The 21,214-nt window shown below is 47.2% G+C and overlaps 1 protein-coding gene across 1 annotated transcript in view; it reads right to left on the minus strand.

The window, feature by feature from the left end:
* The window catches only part of CHMP4B (charged multivesicular body protein 4B), a 48,525-nt gene extending 44,248 nt beyond the window's left edge, over window positions 1–4,277 (minus strand). Inside the window, exon 1 of the mRNA XM_075563767.1 lies at window positions 3,940–4,277. Coding sequence (XP_075419882.1) covers window positions 3,940–4,129 — 190 coding nt within the window. The 5' untranslated portion in view covers window positions 4,130–4,277. The remainder of the gene's footprint in view (window positions 1–3,939) is intronic.
* Window positions 4,278–21,214: the final 16,937 nt, after the last annotated feature.

Consider the following 21,214-nt stretch of genomic DNA (forward strand, 5'->3'; position numbering starts at 1 on the left):
AGTTAGCAGCCAACTGTCACCCACTATGCCACCTTGGCTGTAGACAATTGGGCATCCCTTACAGAGGGTCATAAGGAAGAGACAAGCCAGTCAGGGTGCGCAGCAGGGTAGCATCGATGAAACATACAACTTTCCTCTAGTTCTTTAATGCTTCTTCTCACCGTCCTCACCTTCCCCACTATCATGACCTCAATTCTCCCTTACAAATCCAGCTAGACCAGTACAGAAAGGAGCTCATAACACAGGGTATCCAGGACAGATAAACTCCTCAGGACCAATAATGAGAGTGGCTATACCAGGAGGGGAAGGGGAAGGTCGGGGGAGAGAGGGGGAGCTGGTCACAATGATCTACCTATAACTCCTTCCCAGGGGGATGGACAACAGAAAAGTGGGTGAAGGGAGAAAGCAGATGGTGTGAGACATGAAAAAAAAATGATAAATTATCAAGGGTTCATGAGGCAGGGAGGGTGGGGGGACAGGAAATGAGGAGCTGATATCAAGGGCTCAAGTAGAAAGGAAATGTTTTTAAAATGTTGGCAACATATGTACAAATATGCTTGACACAATGGATAGATGTATGGATTGTGATAAGAGCTATAAAATGATTTTTAAAAGAAAAAATAAAAACATTTGTAACATGATTGTAAAGGAGGCATCTCATGCACAAAGTATCCTGCCCAAAGCACCCAGCTAATAAATGGGAGGGCCCCGGCTCAAATCCAGGTCCCTGAGGTTGGTTTCATTCTCTCTCTCTCCTCTCTCTCTCTCTCTCTCTCTCTCTCTCTCTCTCTCTCTCTCTCTCTCTCTCTCTCTCTCTCAGTCGCTGAGTGACTAAATGAGGGGTGCATGCAGGTGCCACTCTACCGAAAGGCACCCGACACTGCTCCAGAGGACTGGAAACAAGGACAGGTTGGCGTCGCTCCTGTTTTTGCAGGCAAATTCAAGAGGACAGACTGCTTTCAGTAAAGCTTATTAAAACAAACCGGGAGCATCTTGGTCCTCCAGTCTGCTGGCAGCCTCTCTTCACACCTCTTGAGAGCCAACTCAATCACTTGGGAAATGGCAGACACTTCCTAAGCTCCAGGCCTAGAGACCACAGGAGAACTGCCCTCTTAATGGGCGAGGTGTCCTAAGCTGACACCCTCCCTCCTCTTCTACCCTGCAGACCAGGGGAAACCAAAATGACTCTCATTACCACCAACAGCACAGGCTCCCAACTGAGGGAGCAGCACCAGAGAAAAAAGTTAAGACACAACAAAACAGAAGCCTGCTCAGTTTCCAGAGCCCAGGCCAGAAATGGGTGACTGCAACTGCCTTCTCCCTGGCCTCCTTGCTCCCATCCTCAATACCCACTGTCCAAAGAGCAGTCAGGTCACGCTTTTAAAACTCTATCAGTGATGCTGGGCCTAGAGCCTCAGGATTATAGTCTCGGGAGACACCAGCGTCAGTTGGCAAGGTTGGCAAAGGCTATGTTAACGTCCTACTTTGCTGAGTACTGACTGGGCGCTTCAAAGCGAGTGAGCTGCTGCCATCTGAGGTGCAACGACTGGGCTCTCCCTGACCAGAGGAAAGGAGAGGGATGAGAACCAAACACACAGGGAACAATTAGTCCAACGAACCACACAAACATCAGCTTCCACCACCCTGAGCCCAGAAGAACTAGACTGTGTCCGGCTACCACTGCAATCACTGCTCTGAAAAGGTTCACATCAGAACGTCCCAGATAGAGGGGGAGATAACAGGCTGAACAAACTCGTAAAGGAGACCAGGCTTCCTGAGGCCTTTAACTGAATAGCCCCTACCACTCTGCTCAATCTGCAGTCAAAGAGTAGACAGGCCTGTACGGGAGGGAGTGAGAAGCGTGTGGTAGCCACGACTTAGGATGAGCAAATCATTTAGGATCAAAAGGGAAGGACGAAGCTCAGAGGGTTAGGAAAAGAGAAGGAATGGCAATAGGAAACACAGGGAGCAAGTGGGATAAGTGATGGCGCCCTCATGGAATGGTAATAACAAACATATGCATTATGGAAGGTAAAACTGATGATGTGTCTGAACGCCTTCACCCAAAGTCACAAAGTAAGTTTAAAAATAAAACAAAACCGACCACTGATTAAGACAGCGGTTCTCAACCTGGGGGCCGAACAACCCTTTCACAGGGGGTCACCTGATTCAAAACAGTAGCAAAATTACAGTGATGAGGTAGCAACGAAAATGATTTTATGGTTGGGGGGTCACCACAACATGAGGAACTGTATGAAAGGGTCTCAGAATTAGGAAGGCTGAGAACCACTGGATTAAGACATCTAAGCAATTGTAATATCTTCCAACTGCTTTCCAGCCACTTGGAGTCAGTTCCAAACGCTATTAGAAAGTTTAAAGGTTACCCCTCTCCCTAATTTTATATCACATCCCCCTTCAATCATTACATTCCAGAGACAGGGATTTCTTTCCGTTTCTTGAAAAGCGACCACCTCAGGGCCTTCTCACAGGCCGTTTGCCCTGGCTAGGAGTTCCTGGTGTTTTTCTGTGAAGCTGACTGCACAATTCACCTCAAAGCTGACCTTTTCACCAAGGAGGCCTGCCCAGTGACTCCAAAGTAGCACCCCTCCCCCATGCCATCACACCACTCCCTGACAGATCATCTATTTCTTTAGCTCTCATCATCACCGGACACTCACTCTTTCCTTCATTTGCTTTTCTTTCTATCTCTGGCCTTGTCCTCCCCCCTGGAACCCCCCATCAGAGATTGGCTAGCTTTTGTTCAACCCTGGGAATACAATGCACATAGTCGACGCTCAGAAACACTGTCCCAGAGCTTGTTGACTCTCGGCAGCGGAGCACCCTCGGGATGACTCTGGCTAGGAGCAAGGAAGCATCTGCTCTGTGCAAGAACAAATTAATGACCTGGCGAGGTAAACAGACCCATGACCTGGCCTCCACGCCGGCGGTGGGTAAATGAACCTGCTCAGGGAAACACAGCTGGGCCTAGCAGCCTGGCTGGGTGCAATCCTTGTCCCAAAGGCACCTAGATGCCTCTCAGCGCACAGGAGGATTTGTTCGCTTCACAGCTATGAAAGCATCCTCACATTCACCTGAGAAAAACCCAAAGCACCTGTCCAGAAAGCCATGCAACAGGAAGTAGCCGTGCATGGAAACCCCAGCCTTGGGGGGAGGAGACCGGCGAGGCGGGGGTGGCTCCGAGGGCGAAGAGTCCATATTTCTGATTGGGAGGGATGACGGTGAGTCACGGGGTGAAGGCTTGCGCTAAGGGAAGCAATGATAAGGCCAGGATCTGAAGCAACAAGAAGTGAATCACAGAGCTGGGAGCCACCTCTGGCCTCATGGGACACCAAGCCCGGGCTGAGGAAAGGGGAAACTGAGGCCCCAAGAGGAACTTGCCTAAGTTCACTCAAGTCCGTGGCAGCAGCGCAGGATCCGGGGTGGGGGTTCCTCTGCCTGTCTCCTCCTCTCCCTCAGGGAGACTTTCCAGGAGAATTCTGAGTGAAGGATTCGGGGTGGCCATGAAAGGGTCGAGAGGGTGGGGTGGCACTAAAAGGGGCTCCAGTATCAGGATCGGGGGCAGAAAGGCGCCGGGGGCAGACGGAGGCAGAGCCTGGGAACCCGGAGGGAGGAGGAAAAGGAAGTACGAGGAAGCAGTGACAGAGTGAGGGCCGAAGAAAAGTCCTACCGAGCAGGGTCGGCGGGGCCTGAGGGGTGAGGAGAGAGAGTGGGAACCAGAGTCTGGGAGACGGTGGAGGGAGATCGGGGTTCCAGGTGACACCCAAGAGAGAGTCCGGGGTCGGCCCCGGACCCAGACAGGCCTGCGTCTGGTCTAACCAGGGAGAGGTCCGGGGCCGCGGCGGACCGCAGGCGAGTTCGCCGGGTGGAGTCCGGGCCCCGGGAGCCTGGAGGGAGCCTGAGAGGGCAGGGCCGCCTCACCGCGTTTGTTTTTGGTGCCGTGCTTCTTGGCGGCGGTCAGCTCCTGCTCGATCTTCTTCTCCAGGAACTCTTGCTTCTTGCTTAGCATTTCCTCCGTGTCCCGCAGCCGCTGGATGGCCTCTTGGGGGGTCGGGCCGCCCTTGCCGGCCTTACCCCCTCCGGCCCCGAACAGTTTCCCGAACACCGACATGGTGACTGCTCGCCGCGCCGGCCTGCGCCGCCCGTTCCGGCTCGGCTCGGCTCGGCTCGGCTGGCTCGGCTCCGGCGCCCGCTCCCGGCACCGCCGCTCCCCGCCGCCGCAGGCCTCTCCGCCGCCTCCGCCCCGCAGCTGGGCCCAGCCGCGCCGCCTCCCACAGGCCCCCACGCCCGGCCCGGCCCGGCCGGCGTCAGGGCAACGCGCCGCTGACCACAACTCCCGGCAGGCAACGCGTCTGCCCCGCCTCAAAACGAATGGAGAGGGGCGCGCTGCATGCCGGGAGGCTGTAGTCTTCCGGCTTGAGGCGCTCGGCGGCGCACTTTTCTGGTCTAACTAGGGTCAAAGGGTGACGTGGTAGCCTGGGAAGTGTAGTCTCCTTGGGGCTCGCTCTGCAGAGGTTACAGGAGAGGAAGAGAAAGTTTCATTCAAAACAACAGGAACTAAGACCTAAGAGAACAACAGGAATCTACAGAAATTAATTTAATTAAGAACAACAAGAATTAATAGCAATTCTACGACCCAAGGATTGCTAAAGCATTACATTTAATCCTCACAATTATGGCTGAGGAAACCAAGGCGCCGAGACTCAGTGACTGGGCTAGCTCCCAGTGCAGCCTGCTTTTGCATAAGCTTCATTTGTACTCTTTATTTTATTATAGCGATAAACCTACAATAAAACAAGCTTTCATCAACAAAACAGCACGTGCATTTCGGTGACACTCTTCACGTTGTGCAACCATGTTTGCTATCTTTTTCCAACACTAACCCACTTCTGTTATAAACTCAATTTAAACCAAAACCAAACAATTTCCACCTCCCTCCCACCCCTCAGAACACTAATTACTGTGGCTTCTTTATAATTTCCGATTTGATATAAATGATATAACAGAGTAGCTGTCCTTTTGTGTCTGACTTATTTCAATCAGCATAAAGTGCTCTAAGTTCATCCATGTGGTAGCATGCTTTAGGATTCATTCATTCCTTCCTCTGGTTGGGTTATACATCATATTTTTTTAATTCATTCATCAGTTGACAGGCATTACATTTGTTTACATCTGGGAGCTATTATGAATAGTACTGCAATCAACATGGGTGTGCATAGTGTGTTCATGTCTCTGTTTTCAAGTCTTTTGGAAGTACTGGGTCATAGGACAGTTCTGAGAGGAGAGGAGGGCAAGACTTCCCCTTACAGACTTTGGGCGTATTGTCACGAGAGACCAGTCCCTGGGGAAGGACATCGGACTTGATAAAGTGGAGCAGCACCGAAAAAGAGGAAGACTCTCAACAAGATGGGATGACACTATGGGCACAGCAACAGGCTCAAGCATGGGGACAATTGGGAGAATGGTGCAGGACCATGCGGTGTTTCATTCTGTTGTGGTATGATCACTATGGGTCTGGACTGACTGCAGGCACCGAACAACAGCAACAGTCGTAGTACTGAAAGAACCCTGGAGGCGTAGTGACTTAACTCGTTGGGCTGCTTACCTCAAAGCCAGCAATTCAAACTCACCAGCCTTTCTCTCAGAGGGAGAAAGATGAGTCTATCTACTCCCATAAAGACTTACAGCCTGCCGGGGGCTTGGGGGGAATTGATAATGTTCTCTAACATAAAATGATAAGGATGCCTTTAAACTGAACCAGAGACTCATATATACAATAGATACATGAATGGATTGGGGCTAGCCCTTAATTCTAGCCCCAATCTAAGAACAATTAGTTCTTATGACATGGCCCTACTCAATATTTGCCCCTGTGAAGAGATCAATGAAGATAAGAGAACCATAGCAAAGTATGGTGAAGAAACTAGACAGGTTCCAGCTATCAGAGAGAATAGTGTTTGGGGTCTTAAAAGTCTGTCTTCAAACAAGCAGCCATCTAAGTGAGGCATCAGCTAAGTTCACATGGAAGAAGCACACCAGCCTGTGTGATCCAAGGTTGTAATAATAAGATCAAAATCTGGAGGAGGGAATGGTATCAGAGCCTAAATTGTGAACACCAATGTGCAGAAGGCTATGGATGACAATGGAAGCCCTAAATCCATTTGCAGGGTGGACTAAGCCTCCAATAAATTCCCTCTGAACATAGTCCAGGGCTCCAAATAGCCTTGCTGTCAAACAGAACACATTGTAAAGTTGATGATGGCAGACGAATTAGGTCAAAATGTAATACCTTATCATTTGACCTCCATTGTGACCAATTATAAAGTTGCTTCCATTTTTCATGTTTTCTGTTTTCTTTTCCTTTGAGGTTTTTCTATATTTTGTCTAGTCATTGTTGTTAGGGTATTTTATATTCTTCCTCCTGTTTTGTGTTTTGCATGATTTTCTGTACATTACATTGAGAATAGGTAAATATATAGACAGTTGTTGGGTTAATAATTATCTATGAACATGGCAGGTGAGGGTGGGAGAAATGGGGAACGAACAACAAGTAAAAGAAAATGTTCTGTAGTGGATTGTGGTGATGACGGCACAACTCTTCTTAATCTGATAGAATGATTTAATTGAATCATACATGAAATATAGGACAATAAAACTATCTTGTTTTATTAAAAAATATTTACAGCCTTACAAAGTCACGGAAGCAATTCTAGTCTGTCCGACTGAATTTCAATCAACGCAGTGGCAGTGGGTTGGCTTTGGGTTTAAGGTAGTTCTATATCCAACTTTGGAGGAACGGTCAAATTGTTTTCCACGATGACTGTGCCAATGAACAAGCCCACAGAGCTGAGGGTTCCTGTTTCACCACAACGCAAGATATCATCTTGCAACACAAGATGTTTTCCTCGTGTGTGCGTTTTTTTGGTGTTTTTTTAAAAATCGTTGCCATTCTAATGAGGGTAGATGGCATCTCATTATGTTTTTTAATTTGTATCTTCCTAATTGCTAAAGGAGGTACCCTGGTGTTGTAGTGGGTTACACGCTGGGCTGATAACTGCCAAGTCGGCAGTTTGAACCCATCAGCTGCTCCACAGGAGAAAGATGAGGCTTTCTATTCCTATAAAGAGGCTCCATCTCAGAAACCCACAGGGGCCATTCTACACTGTCCTACAGGGCAGAATCTCTTTACCCGCAGCGAGTCTGAGAACATTGCTAGCAGAGGTGCCCTGGTAAGGCAATGGGCCAAGCACTGGGCTGCTAAGCTCATGGTGCAAACTCCCCAGCCTCTCGGGAAGAGAGGGACACGAGGCGGTGTGTCTCTAGGCAAGTTTACAGCCTTGAACCCTATGGAGCAGTTCTACTTTGTCCGACAGGGTCCCCAGGCTTTGGTACCAGCTTGACCGCAGTTCCGTTTGGGAGGTGAGCATCTTCTCCTGTGCTTTAGCATCCTGCTTCATGAACACTTGGTTCCGGTCCTTTGCCCTGATCAACCTTTTCTTTTTTTCACATCAACCTTTTTGACCAGGTTGTCTTTTTGTTGTAGTTGCTTTGTGCCCTTTGTTTATCTAACAGGTTCTTTGAAACCTAGTAAAGCCTAAGAGTCAATGGCAAAGGCTTAAGATCCCCCTTGGCTGTTTATTGGAGCATGTTACTTCCCCTGCTCTGTGGGCCTCCCTTGAATAGAAATGTAGGCAGGGGGTAAGGTAATAATAACAGAACCACCTATTTAGGTTAGCTGATACCAAGGGCTCAAGTAGAAAGCAAATGCTTTGAAAATGATGATGGCAACAAATGTACAAATGTGCTTGACACAATGGATGGATGTATGGATTGTGATTGGGGGCACGAGCCCCCAATGAAATGATTAAAGGAAAAAAAAAACCCTTAGCTTAGAATAAGCCTGGCACACGGTTACCACTGTGAGCTGCCATCAAGCAGTCGCATAACAACACTTGAGCCACCCCTGACAGAGGGCCAGTGACTGCCCATGAAGGGCCAGGAACTGAACCTGTAAGCCTCGAAGCATGGAAGGCAAGAATTCTACCCCCGAGCCTCCTCTAGTCGGTGCACCACAATGTGTATTTCATCCCTAAGTATTTTTGAATCATGATTATTGTGATGAACTGAAATTTCTTCATATGACTCTTCTACCCAAGTCCTACAGGGTCACTATAATAAGTCAGTACTGACTGAATGGCAGTGAGTTAAGACTCACGTCTCCAACTCCCACCAAATGGTTGGGTGGGGTCTATGCAATAGGGTAGGTGTAACCCTAACAGAGGGGACTGGTCAGTGTTCAGGAAACCAGTGCAGAAAGACTGAGGATCAGAGAGACTTGACCAGCTGAGGAACCAGCTGTGCACCAGTGGCTGGATGCTTATTGTTTGCTGATCCGACTTGGGGTAACCTTTAAGCTCCCTGATAAGGCCCGTAATTGTGAGTTGTGAGTGCTGTCTGGGAGTTCTGCGTGGCTGTTGCAACCAATGAGGGAACACATCGTAGAAGCAGAGCCCCTGAAAGGACGGTGGGCGTCTGAATGGGTCCAGGAAGATGGAGTGTGGAGCCTATCTGACCCCTGACCCCTGCCTCATGGCAATAGGAAAGGCAGAGGAGATCCGACCTATCTGCTCCCGTGCTGTTTATTGCAATTATACCTAGTAAAATTCAGACCAGGATAAGACACAGAACTCTGTAAAGTAACAGAAATGGTAGGGATTCTTTGCTCCCACACTAAGCAGATCCAGCTGATTGAAGGGGGGTGGGGTGTCACGCTTCATGTGTTTCCCTGGTCCTTTGCTCTCAGGGCTCAATTCTGTACCCATTAGCAGTGCGGCTACTTTCTCACTGTTAGTTTGATGAGAAAGCAAAGGGCCACCCAGCCCTGAACAAGGACCCGAGTGTTCTTCAAGGAAGGAAACCATGACTTCTCCAAGATGCTTGAGAATCGTTTCCAATAGATGAGTGTCTGACTGAACCTTGTCTTACACACTTTGGACATATTGCCAGGAGAGACCAGTCCCTGGAGAAAGTTACAGCGTGCTTGGTCAAGTGGAGGCTCAAGCCTAGGACCGATTGGGAGGATGGGGACGGACAGGGCAGTGGTTCGTTCTACTGTACATCAGGTAGCTCTGGGTCGGTGATACGGATTCGATGGCACCTAACCACCACAACTGGACAATTTCTCTCTAATTTCACATACATGAGTCTTGGCTCCTCCTCCAGAGGTAGAGAAGGGGGAGCTCCATGACAACAAAAGCCATGTCTTAGATGCTGCTGTTTAAGCTCCCACAACCCCAGTCTCCACGCACAGTACAGCTCACCACTCCCAGCAGACGGGGAGAGTTCTTTTCCCTCAACTTTTCAGATTGGAAGAACAGTTCGAATGTGAGAGACACACTAGACCCATCAAGAATCCACAGCGGCATGAACCTGGCAACCCTGAGTCACAGTGTGTTTGTTCCAGAACCGGACCAACATTTCTGAAAATGAAAAAGGCAGGTGTTGTTGAGGTCACCCCCACCAGCCCCATGGAGGATGACAACTGATCTCTTCATGTCATAGCTCTGGAAGCCTGGGAAAACATCTTGGAGGTATGATATAAAAAAAAATCCAATTTCATCTCAGCACCAAGTCGAAGCAATTGGTGGTGGCTATCTGAAGAGCTGGGTTGAGAAGAATGAGGATTCTGAGAACTAGGATGCAGGACTCCTTGTCCAAAAGTGCTGCGATCCATTTGTGATGTCTGCTGAGGGTGTGGGGTGAGGAATGGTGATGTGTAAGCAAGGTAGCTGGCATGCATGCTAAGCACCCAATTGCCCTGGCAGAGTCACGTGGTTGATTGTCGCAAGACTGGGACTGTTTTCCCTTAGACTCATGAGCATATACACCATCTTTTCCAATCTTGACCAACTAAGCATTAGAATCTCATTAAAACCTCAGGGGAGTTTGTGCATTTGCCCAAACCCACAGAGCATGGGTCCTAGCTAAACTAGGGACTTCGGTTAAAAATAGCATCCATGGGGTTTGGTTTTTCCATTGTAACAAATGTCCCAGCCTAGTTAAGGCAAGACATTCATAATAAGAGAAACCGGTGGTGAAGTGGTCTGGTGTTCGAAACCACTAGCTGCTCCCCGGCAGGGGAAACGGGGCTTTCTCCTCATGTAAACAGTCCCGTCTTGGGAGCTTACAGGGCAGTTCTACCCTATCCTGTAGGGTCACTATGAGTCAGCATTGACTCGAGGGCAGTGAGTTCAGTATGGGATTTATTAACAGTAGGAGGAATTGTATACGAGAGGTAAGGTTATATGAGAACTTTATTTCTTCTGGGCACTTTTCTGTGAACCTAAAAGTACTTTACACTATCGAGTACACATATGAAACAGAAATCTAAGAGAAACTTGTCAGAAACGTCTTAGCAACTGCATGTGGCAGAGGAAAACTGTCCCGAAGGGCTTTCCAGGCTGGACTCTGTACAGGAGCAGATAGGTCTTCCTCCGGCAGAGTCCCTGGGTGGATGGGAACCACCAACCTTTCACTTAGCAGCGAGCAGATAACTGTGATCCCAGCAGGGCTCCTGAGGACACTCACTACACAACAAGAGAAGAAGGAGCCGTCAGGACGAGCCACTTCAGTGACTCACAGTGTGAAAGAAACCAGACATGCACTTTGGTGTGACTCCACTGATACAGCTTCGAAGAACAAACCGCCTTAAGTTGTGATGACAGGAGCAGGGCAGAGAGCACAGGCCAGCTTCCTGGAGTGGTCACAGGAGGGTATAACAAAACAAAAACAAACAAACAAACAAGCTCACTGCCATCCAGCTGATGCCGACCCACAGGGCCCTAGAGGACAGGGCAGAACTGCACCTGTGAGTTTCCGAGACTGTAACTCTTTTTTTTAAATCGTTTTATTGGGGGCTCGTACAACTCTTATCACCATCCATACATACATCCATGTGTCAAGCACATTTGTGCATTTGTTGCAATCATCATTCTCAAAACATTTGCTTTCTACTTGAGCTCTTGGCGTCAGCTCCTCATTTCCCCTCCCTCCCCACGCCCCCTCACTCACGAACCCTTGATAATTTATAAATTATTGTTATTTTGTCATGTCCTACACTGTCTGACATCTCCCTCCACCCACTTTTCTGTTACCCATCCATCCCCCAGGGAGAAGTTTATATGTAGATCCTTGTAAATCGGTTCCCTCTTTCCACCCCACCTTCCCTCCACTCTCCCGGTATCGCCACTCTCAGCACTGATCCTGAAGGATCATCTGTCCTGGATTCCCTGTGTTTCCAGTTCCTATCTGTACAGTGTACATCCTCTAGCCAGATTTGTAAGGTAGAATTGGGATCATAATAGTTGGGGAGGAGGAAGCATTTAGGAACTAGAGGACAGTTGTATGTTTCATCGTTGCTACACTGCACCCTGACTGGCTCGTTTCCTCCCTGCAACTCTTCTGTAAGGGGATGTCCAGTTGCCCACAGATGGGTCTTGGGTCCCCAATCCGCACTCCCCCTCATTCACAATGATTTGATTTTTTGTTCTGATGATGCCTGATACCTGATCCCTTCGACACCTTGTGGTCACACAGGCTAGTGTGCTTCTTCCATGTGGGCTTTGTTGCTTCTGAGCTGGATGGCCGCTTGTTGACCGAGACTGTAACTCTTTACCGGAGTAGAAAGCCCATCTTTTCTCCCTTGGATCGGCCGTGGTTTCGAACTGCTGACCTTGTGTATCGCAGCCCAACACAGAACCGCTGTGCCTCCAGCGCTCCTACAGGGGGCGTCCACAGAGGAAACGTCATCAGGGTTTCTCCTTCCCATATCTCATGGGCTTTAATAGACACAATGTTTCAGCACGATTTTAAGAACCCCTCTAACTAGAACAGCCGTGAGAGAATGGTGCTGTTTGTCTTGTTCTCAGGGAGTCCCTTTTCCCTACAAAAATCTCAGCTTCTCTCTACCTTTTACAGCCCTGGTAAATAAGCATTGCTGCGCCACTCCCTCAGGTACAGTGGAGGAAACTGAGACCCACCGAAGCACGAACAGACCAAGGTACTTGGTGAAGACAGTACGTGGTTAAAGACAGTACCAGGTCAAATCAAGTCAAGCTGAGTCCATAAAACCCGAGTTGTTATGGAAAGGCTGGAAAGAGATGGTGGGAAATGCCCTGGCCCACTGGGTCTCTGGAGGTGGGGGGCATATGCCAAGTGGGGGTACAGCCCAGGCAAAGACATTCTCTGCTGTTGAAAGGTGCTTGATGCTCTTGAGGGGGCTGGACTGAAGGAATGAGGGAGTTGGAAAGAAAGGGGAGAGAGGTGGCCAGAGAATCATGCCCCCTCTGGGGGGCCTTGAGGGGACTTGGGTTTTGATTCTGAGAGACATGGGAGTCACTGGAGGGATTGGGGCAGTGTATGGCCTAGATCTCATGTGTCTATTGTAAAATGACCTTCTCTCCCAGCAATGCTGCAGGAGGGAGGCCTGGCAATCCGCTTCAGGAAGGATGACAGGCAGGGAACCCCAACGGAGCGGTTCCACTCCCTCCCACGTGGAGTCGCCACTAGCCTGATCCCAACTGACAGCACAGGGCTGGCCTGGGCGTTTGGGTTGCCAGGCGAAGAATAAATCTACGTGGTGAGGTGGCAGTGAAGTGGGGTATTTGTGTCTTATCACTGCTGTGGCAAAGGACCCCAAACTCAGTCACTAAAAGCAACATACGTTTTTTATCGTATGGTTCCTGACGTTAAACGTCTGACCTGGTCTCAGTCTCACTGGACTAGTTGTCTGCAGGGCTGCATACTTTATGAAGGTCTTGGGTAAATGCTTTTGCCTTGCATATATACATATATACACACATATACATATACAGTTTGATCACCATATAATTCATGCTCCATACAATTCAATGGCTTAAATATATTAAAAAAGAGTGGCGTGTTCATCACCACAGTCCAATTTAATCCCTTGCCTCTTCTAGCTTCTAGAAACTGCATGCATTCCTTGGCTCGTGGCTCCCTCCTCCAACTTCAATGCCAGACGTGGAGCAGCTACCAGTCTCTCTCAGACTCTGACCACTCTGTGGTGTCCCTCTTACAAGGACCCGCTAATGACCTTGGTCCTCCCTAGATAACCCAGGATCGTATCCCCATCTCAAGATCTCTAATTGACTCTCAGTGTAAAATCCACATTAGAACAGGGGCATCTTGGGGAAGGAGGGACCTTATTCTGCTTACCACTGGAGGCCACAGCTTAAGCTGATCGTCAGGGGGGCAGCAGTGAAGACAGTGAGAAGTGGTGGGGTTCTTGATCTATTTAGAAGGCAGTGTCAAGAGAGCATCCTTAGAAGTGAGATACTTGACCAGGAGGGGGTCAATCCCTGGAGAAGGACATGATGATTGGTCAAGTAGATCAACAACAGCGGGAGACCTCCCATGGTTTCCCCCCTGTGATGGGGACAGCAGGCTCTAACCTACAACGGTGGTGAGGATGGCAAAGGACCCTGTAGGGTTTCATTGTACGCAGGAGTCAGAGCCAACTCAATTAACACCACCACCAACAGCAGAGCCCAGAGGATGCTCTAAGGATGTGGGCCTCTAGTTTGTGTAGAAGGGACTGTCTATTTGAGCTCTGCCTATGATCTTGGCCGGGGAGGATGTGGATTTCCCTGGGATGGAATCTTAGGAGTCACCGTTATTTCTAAAAGGCTAGTGGGTTCTGTGTTGGGCTGCTGACCACAAGGACAGCAGTTCAAAATGACCAGCCGCTCCGCAGGTGACGGATGCGGCTTTCTACTCCTCTAGGCAGACAGTCTTAGAAACCCACAGGGCCATTCTTCCTAGTCCTACAGGGCTGCCATGAGTCTGAATGGCCTCAGTGGGAGGGAGGGAGTGTGACCTGAGGAGGCACAGTGCTTGTTGCAAGATCTGGATTTTAAAAAAAATCAAACTCGCTGCAGGGTAGAACTGCCTCAGTGGGTTTCCCAGGCTATAATTCTTTACAGGAGTAGAAAGTCCCATCTTTCTCCTGTTGAGCCGTTTTGACCCACTGCCCTTGTACACTACAGCTCAATGCATAACCTCTACACCACCTTCCAGAGCTCCTATGAGCTGTCCACTCTCAGTTAAAGGGGTATGTAACTGACCATTAGTTCCAGGGCAGGCCTCCCTTCATCGCAGTCCATCTCTTCCCTCTATCCACCCTTCTCAGATTCTCCCCTCAGGGTGCTGTGCCCGGCCTACACTAGCCAGCCTTGACAAGTAGGAAGCTCCCTCCAACCCACTGTCAGAATCTGCCAACCTCCCTGACAATCACTTTTTAGTCTCTCAAGAAGCGAGGGGGCTCAACTTGTTGGAAGAGGGCACCTCCACCCTCATTTCCCATTCGGGAGGCAAAACCGGTCCAACCGGTCCTCCTGGGCCACCTGCTCTGTCAGCTGAGACTTCCAGGCCACCGCCTTCACATTTTTCCCAGATACTCTTTGAACATTGGATGTGTCTTTCATATCAGAAGTTGCCTCCCAGGTCTCTAGGTCAGCTATGTACCCTACACAGCAGATTCTTGTCGAGGAATTCAACTTGACCTCCCTGGGGTGGGAGGAGGAGGGGAGAGAGCAGACCTTGTGTTCTTAGCTTACTGATGTCATTCATTTATTCAACGTTAATTGAGCACCTACTGTGTGCCAGGCATGGTTCTAGGCACTGTAGAACTAATTACAGGTCTTGTGAGCCTTTTTCATCTACCTAAAGCAAAGAGTATAATATCTAGTATGATGTCAAGGGTGACTAATTAAAATAAAGCGGGGTAAAGAACTAGAGAGGGATAGGGCGGAGACAGGGACTACTTTAGACAGCTCAGACAGTGAAGGCCTTTACAAAGAATGACTTCGACAAGGGCAAATGAAACAAGGGAGCCAATCATGTGAGAGTCAGGAAGAAGAATATTCTAGAGAGAGGAAACAGCAAGATCAAAGGTCCTGTGGCAGGAACTAGCTTACATGGTATAAGAACAGCAAGAGGGCAAGAGCAGAATGTTGGGAGAACAGATTGGAAAGATAGGCAGGGGCTAGATCATGGAGAGCCTTGAATGCTCTAAGAGACCTTGGGTGGCTGGGGCAACCTGGAAAAATGTTTAAAAGACCCCAAAAAAAAGGTTAAGCATACTTACAGAGACCTCAAGAGAAGAATATGTCCGGTAGTGTGTTCCTAATTGGACATCTTTGACTTTGTTTCTAACCAGCCCATAGTGACCCAGGCTGTATGCTAGAGACAACTAAGACTTTAGACTCTGTCCTTTCTGGGCACAAAACATCCTTCATAGGTCACACCAGAAAGATCCAGTTCGAAAGCCTCACAGAGGCTTTACCTTAAACTCACCTGTAGCAGATTTAAGGAACTGACAAACTCCCTTGGACTTCGGCTCAAATCCCTGGTGTGAGGAGCAGCAGATGACCGCTGTCTCAAGGCTGTGGAACTGGTGGGCTTTGGACTTTGGCTCAGATCTCTTGCTTTGTGGGAACCCAGTGTACAGTAAGTAGCCTGGAACTACCATATATTTAATATTTTCATGCTCTCTTTGCTTTTTGATGCAATATGGTAGCTTGGCAGGCATGGCTCTGCCTTTGGGAATGAGTGTAATGGAGAGTTTTGCCCTATCCCCAACCCTCATCGTTCATATAAATAGTGCCCAGTCGCTTAAGCCTTTAACCTGTACAAGTCAACAATTTATGCATTCAGTCTGAAAAGCCACCCTATGCATGTATAATTTTATTTTCTCAACCATGTTTAAAATTCCACACTAATTAACTTAATGATACTATCAATGAAATTACTGATAAAATGATAATGATGTCTCTAAAGTGAACCATATCTATCTAGCTATAGCTGTATATGCCGTGGATACATGGATGGATTTGGGGGCTTGCATGTAATCATAGCTTTAATCTAAGAACAATCAGGTCTTACGACATAGCCAGACTTGATACTTTCCCTCATAAAGAGATTAATAAAGATATGTGTGCTATAGCAAAGTGTGGCTAAGGAATCAGAAATCCAAAAGAATAACATCTGGGTCTTAAAGGCTTGTCTTAAAACAAGTAACCCTTCACCCCCCAATATCATGAACCCAGTCCTGCCTTTCACTTCGGGCTAGACCGGAGCATGTACACTGGTACAGATATAAGCTCACGACACACAGAACACACATCAGATAAACCCCTCAGGAACAGAAATGAGAGTAGTGATACCAGGAGGGGAGGGGATGGGGAGAGGAGGAAGAAGATGGAACTGATCACAATGATTGACACATAACCACACACACCCCTAGGGAGAGGAACAACAGAAACCACCAGGGAAGGGAGACAGCAGTCGGTGTGAGATATGAAAATAAAAATAATTTATAATTTACCAAGAGGTCATGAGGGGGGAGATGGAGGGAGGAAAAAAAAAGAGGAGCCAATACCAAGAGCTCAAATAGAAAGTCAATGCTTAGAAAATAATGATGGCAATAGACAAATATGCTTGATACAATTGATGTATGGATTGCAATAAGAGTTGCAAGAGCCCCCAACAAAATGAGTGAGGCATCAACTAAGTCTACATGGAAGAAGCACACCATCCTGTGTGATCAAGGATTGTGAATAAAAGTCATATCCGGCAGAGGGAACAGTAGCAGAGCTTAAAATCTGAATACCCAGTTTACAGAAGGCTCTATAGATAACAGTGGAAACCCAAATCCATTTTCGGGGTCCCCACATGGATTGAGCCTCTAGTGCATCCCCTCTGATCACAGTCAGAGGGATGTGGATAGCCTGGCTATCAGAGAGTATTGTGAAGTCAATTGTGGTAAAAGGGGTTAAGATGAACTATGACACCGTATCATTTGGCTTCCATTTATAGGAGCCCTGGTGGCATAGTGGCTAGGAGTCGGGTTGCAAACCAAAAGGTCAGCCATTCAGAACCACCAGTTGTTCCGAGGGAGAAAGATGGGGCTTTCTATTCCCATAAAGAGTTATTGGCTCCCCGAGATAGCATTGGCTTAAGAATGGAAAGAAGTCAAGAATGATACACACATACACACATGAACAACACATTAATGAGAAAGGAAAGTAGAAAAACACCCAACACAAAGGTATAAGATGACATCACAGAGTCCACAGATGGAGATAACCCTGACTATCAATGGCCTGAACTAAGGTATTAAAAGACTGAAACTAGCAGACTGGCTTAGAAAACACAATCCATCAATCTGCTGCCTACAGGAAACACATCTCAAGATTACAGACAAAAATAGACTGAGAATCAAAGGCTGGAAAAAGGCATACCAAGCAAACAGCAATTCAAAAAATCAGGGGTTGCAATCCTAACCTCGGATAAAATTAACCTTAAAGTGCAAACCATAAAAAGAGATAAGAAGGAACACTATATAATGCTGAAGGTAATGGTAGACAAAGAATGACATTGTAAGCATTGTAAACATATATTCCCCGAATGAGAGACCCTCTGAATAAGTCAACCATACACTCCAAAAGATGAAAAAATAAATCACCGCATCAACAATTACAGTGGGTGACTTCAACACACAGCTCTCTGAAAAAGATAGATCACAGGAAAAGAAATTCAACAAGGAGGCTAGAGATCTAAACACTACAATTAGACGATTTGACCTGATAGATATTTACAGAGCTTTTCATCAAAATTCACATTCTTCTCAAGCCCACATGGTACATATTCGAAGACAGACCATATGCTGGGGCATAAAGTGAATCTACATAAATTTAAGCACACTGATATCATACAGATCTCTCTCTCTGACCACTGTGCCATAAGACTGGAAATCAACAAAAGGAAGATGAAGAAAGCAAGAGCAAACAATTGGAGGATGAATAACTCTCTGCTGCAAAAGGAGTGCATACTGGTGCAGATCAGAGATGAAATTAGGAAATTTCTAGAAACCAATGAGAATGAGCACACGACATACCAAAACTTATGAGAAACAGCAAAGGCAGTTCTCAGAGGAAGTTTGATAGCAATACACGCACATCTGAGAAAGGAAGAGAGACTCATGATTTATATACTGGCACAAAATTTATAACAACTAGAGCAGAGTCAGCAGGACAATCCTACTAATAGCAAAGGAAAAGAAATAATAAAAATCAGGGCCGAGATTCAGGAGAGGGAAAATAAAACTATGGAAAAAATTAAATGCTGCTAAAAGTTGGTTCTTTGAAAGGATAAACAGAATCGACAAACTATTAGGACCATCAATGAGGGAATTGGGACCAACTTGAGAACTTTGGCACAGGGAATACACAGGCTATCAGAAATAGGGAAGGACACACACACAGAGGAGGCACAAATTGACAAATGGGATATATTGAAGATAAAACACTTGTGTACATTGAAAGAATTCACCAAGAGAGTAATAAGAGAGTCCAGAGACTGGGAAAACATCTTTAGCAATGACACAACAGACAAAGGCCTTATTACTAAAATCTGCAATACTCTGCTAGCTTCCAAAAAGAAAAAAACTAATAACCCACTTGAGAGGTGGGCAAAAGACTTGAACAGAAGCTTCACAGGGGCAGAAATCCAAATGGCCAACAAACATATGAGAAAATGTTCCCGATTTTTAGCCATAAGAGAAATGCAAATTAAAACAACAATGAGGTACCACCTGACACCCTCAAAGGTAGCCCAATTCAAAAAATCAGAAAGCAACAAGTGTTGGACGGGCTGTGGGGAGACAGGAACTCTCATCCACTGCTGGTGGGCCTGTAAGTATGTACAGCCACTATGGAAATCAATCTGGCAGTATCTAAAACAGATGGAAATTGAGCAACCATATGACCCAGTAATCCCCCTACTGGGCATATACCCAGAAGAGGCAAGAAACAAGCCAAGGCCAGACATCTGTGCTCCAATGTTCATTGCGGCACAGTTCACAATTGCAAGGAGCTGGAAACAACCCAAATTTCCATCCACTGATGAGTGGATTAAAAAAGGTGTGGTATATACATACAATGGAGTACTATGCATCGCTAAAAAGCAGTGATGAATGTATGAAAGCACATCACTGCATGGGAAGAATTGGAAGAAATCATGCTAAGCGAAGTAAGTCAAGCACAAAAGGACAGGTACAACATGAGTCCACTGAGGTAAGCTTTAAAAGAAAAATACAAGAGGCATATAAAGAAAAAGCTACTATATACAAATATTCCTGGGGTGAGGATCAGATAATATGACAGGGACCAGACAAAATACAGGGATGCATATGGTAGACAACTAAAAAGGAGGTGGGGAAAGGAAAAATTAATAATAATAATAATAATAATAATAATAAATAAATGGGTAATGGGGGCAGTGGGCACTAACCCATCCAAGGGGAGGATTTTATTTATGTCTCCACAGGGAAAGAGGGACCAGACTTCAACTCAGTGCTCCAAGATGTGAATGCAACATGCCGGCGTGGAGTAGGGAACCAGTGGAGAGGTCTGAGGGACTGGCCCCAATCCGAACTACTACGTGGACACTTGCTCCTCCCCCCAGAAGAATTTATTTCTAAGGATGGCATTGAAACTGCAGCTCCGGGAGAAGGACATATCTGATCGGAGCACATGGGAACAGATGAAGGGGGAAGAGGAGAGAGTGGAGCACATCCTGGCCCACCAGGTTGTGAGGACGATGTTCTTGATTAGAACAGCCAGTCCACAGAGAGTACCACATGGCCAGCCCCACTATGAGACATGACGTCCCTCACTGACCCATAGCCCTACAGGGGACAACACCGGAGACACAGTGTGGGGATTGCGCCCGATCTGATCCCGCCAAACCGAGGCAAAACACTAAGGGGGGCCAACAGAACAGCAAGGGAATGGAGCCCCACGGTCCCCAGGGAATGCTGAAGGTGGACTTTGGGACCAGGGTGTGGTGCCCAATAGACTGGACTAGAAAACACTCTTTAAGGCCAACAAACAGTCCTTGAGCTAACTACAAGCCTTTCTTTCTTGTGTTTTGTCTTTTTTTTGTCCTTGGTTTGTTGTTGTTGTGGCTTTGTTATATAGTGCTGCTTGGTTTTGCTCTGTCTTGTTTTTGTGCATTTATTATCTCCGCAGGCCTGTCTAAATAAGATAGGCTGGATGAAAGGGGAGGTGGAGGGAAAGGTAGTGGTGTTAACAAACCCAGAGACAAAGGAACAACAAGTGATCCAAATCGGTGGTGAGGAGGGTGTGGGAGGCCTGGTAGGGCGTGATCAAGAGTAATGTAACCAAGAGGAATTGCTGAAACCCTGGTGTGGACGGAGCACGATAGTGGGACAGGAGGAATAGAGGGAAGAGCTGGGAGGCAAAGGGCATTTATGCAGGTCTAGATAAAGACATGTACATATGCAAATATACTTATATATGAGGATGGGGATATAGATCTATGTGCCTATATTTATAGGTTTAGAATTAAGGTAGCAGAAGGACATTGGGCCTCCACTTAAGTACTCCTTCAAAGCAAGAATCCTTTCTTCTATTAAATTGGAATTCTATGATGCTCACCTTCCCGACACAACCACTGAAGACAAAGTGGGTGAATAAGCAAATGTGGCGAAGAAAGCTGATGGTGTCTGGGTATCAAAAGATATAGTGTCTGGGGTCTTAAAGGCTTGATGATAAACAAGTGGTCATCTAGATCAGAAGCAACAAAGTCCCCATGGAAGAACACACCAGCCTGTGCGATCACGAGGTGTCGAAGGGATCAGTTATCAGGTATCAAAGAACAAAAATCATATCATTGTGTGCTCACCTCCCTGATACGATCACTGAAGACAAATGGGTGCGTAAGCAAATGTGGCGAAGAAAGCTAATGGTGCCCAGCTATCAAAAGATACAGTGTCTCGGGTCTTAAAGGCTTAAGGTAAACAAATGGCCATCTAGCTCAGAAGCAACAAAGCCCACATGGAAGAAGCACACCAGCCTGTGAAATCATGAGGTGTGGAAAGGATCAGGTATCAGGCATTATCAGAACAAAAAATCTTATCATAGTGAATGAGGGGGATGGTGTGGAGTGGAGACCCAAGGTTCATTTGTAGGCCACTGGACATCCCCTTACAGAAGGGTCTCAGGGAGGAGTGCTATGTAGTAACAATGAAACATACAACTTTCCTCTAGTTCCTCAATGCTTCCTCCCCTCCCCACTATCGTGATCCCAATTC

Source organism: Tenrec ecaudatus, chromosome 12 (genome assembly GCF_050624435.1).
Source record: "Tenrec ecaudatus isolate mTenEca1 chromosome 12, mTenEca1.hap1, whole genome shotgun sequence".
Lineage (NCBI taxonomy): Eukaryota > Metazoa > Chordata > Mammalia > Afrosoricida > Tenrecidae > Tenrec > Tenrec ecaudatus.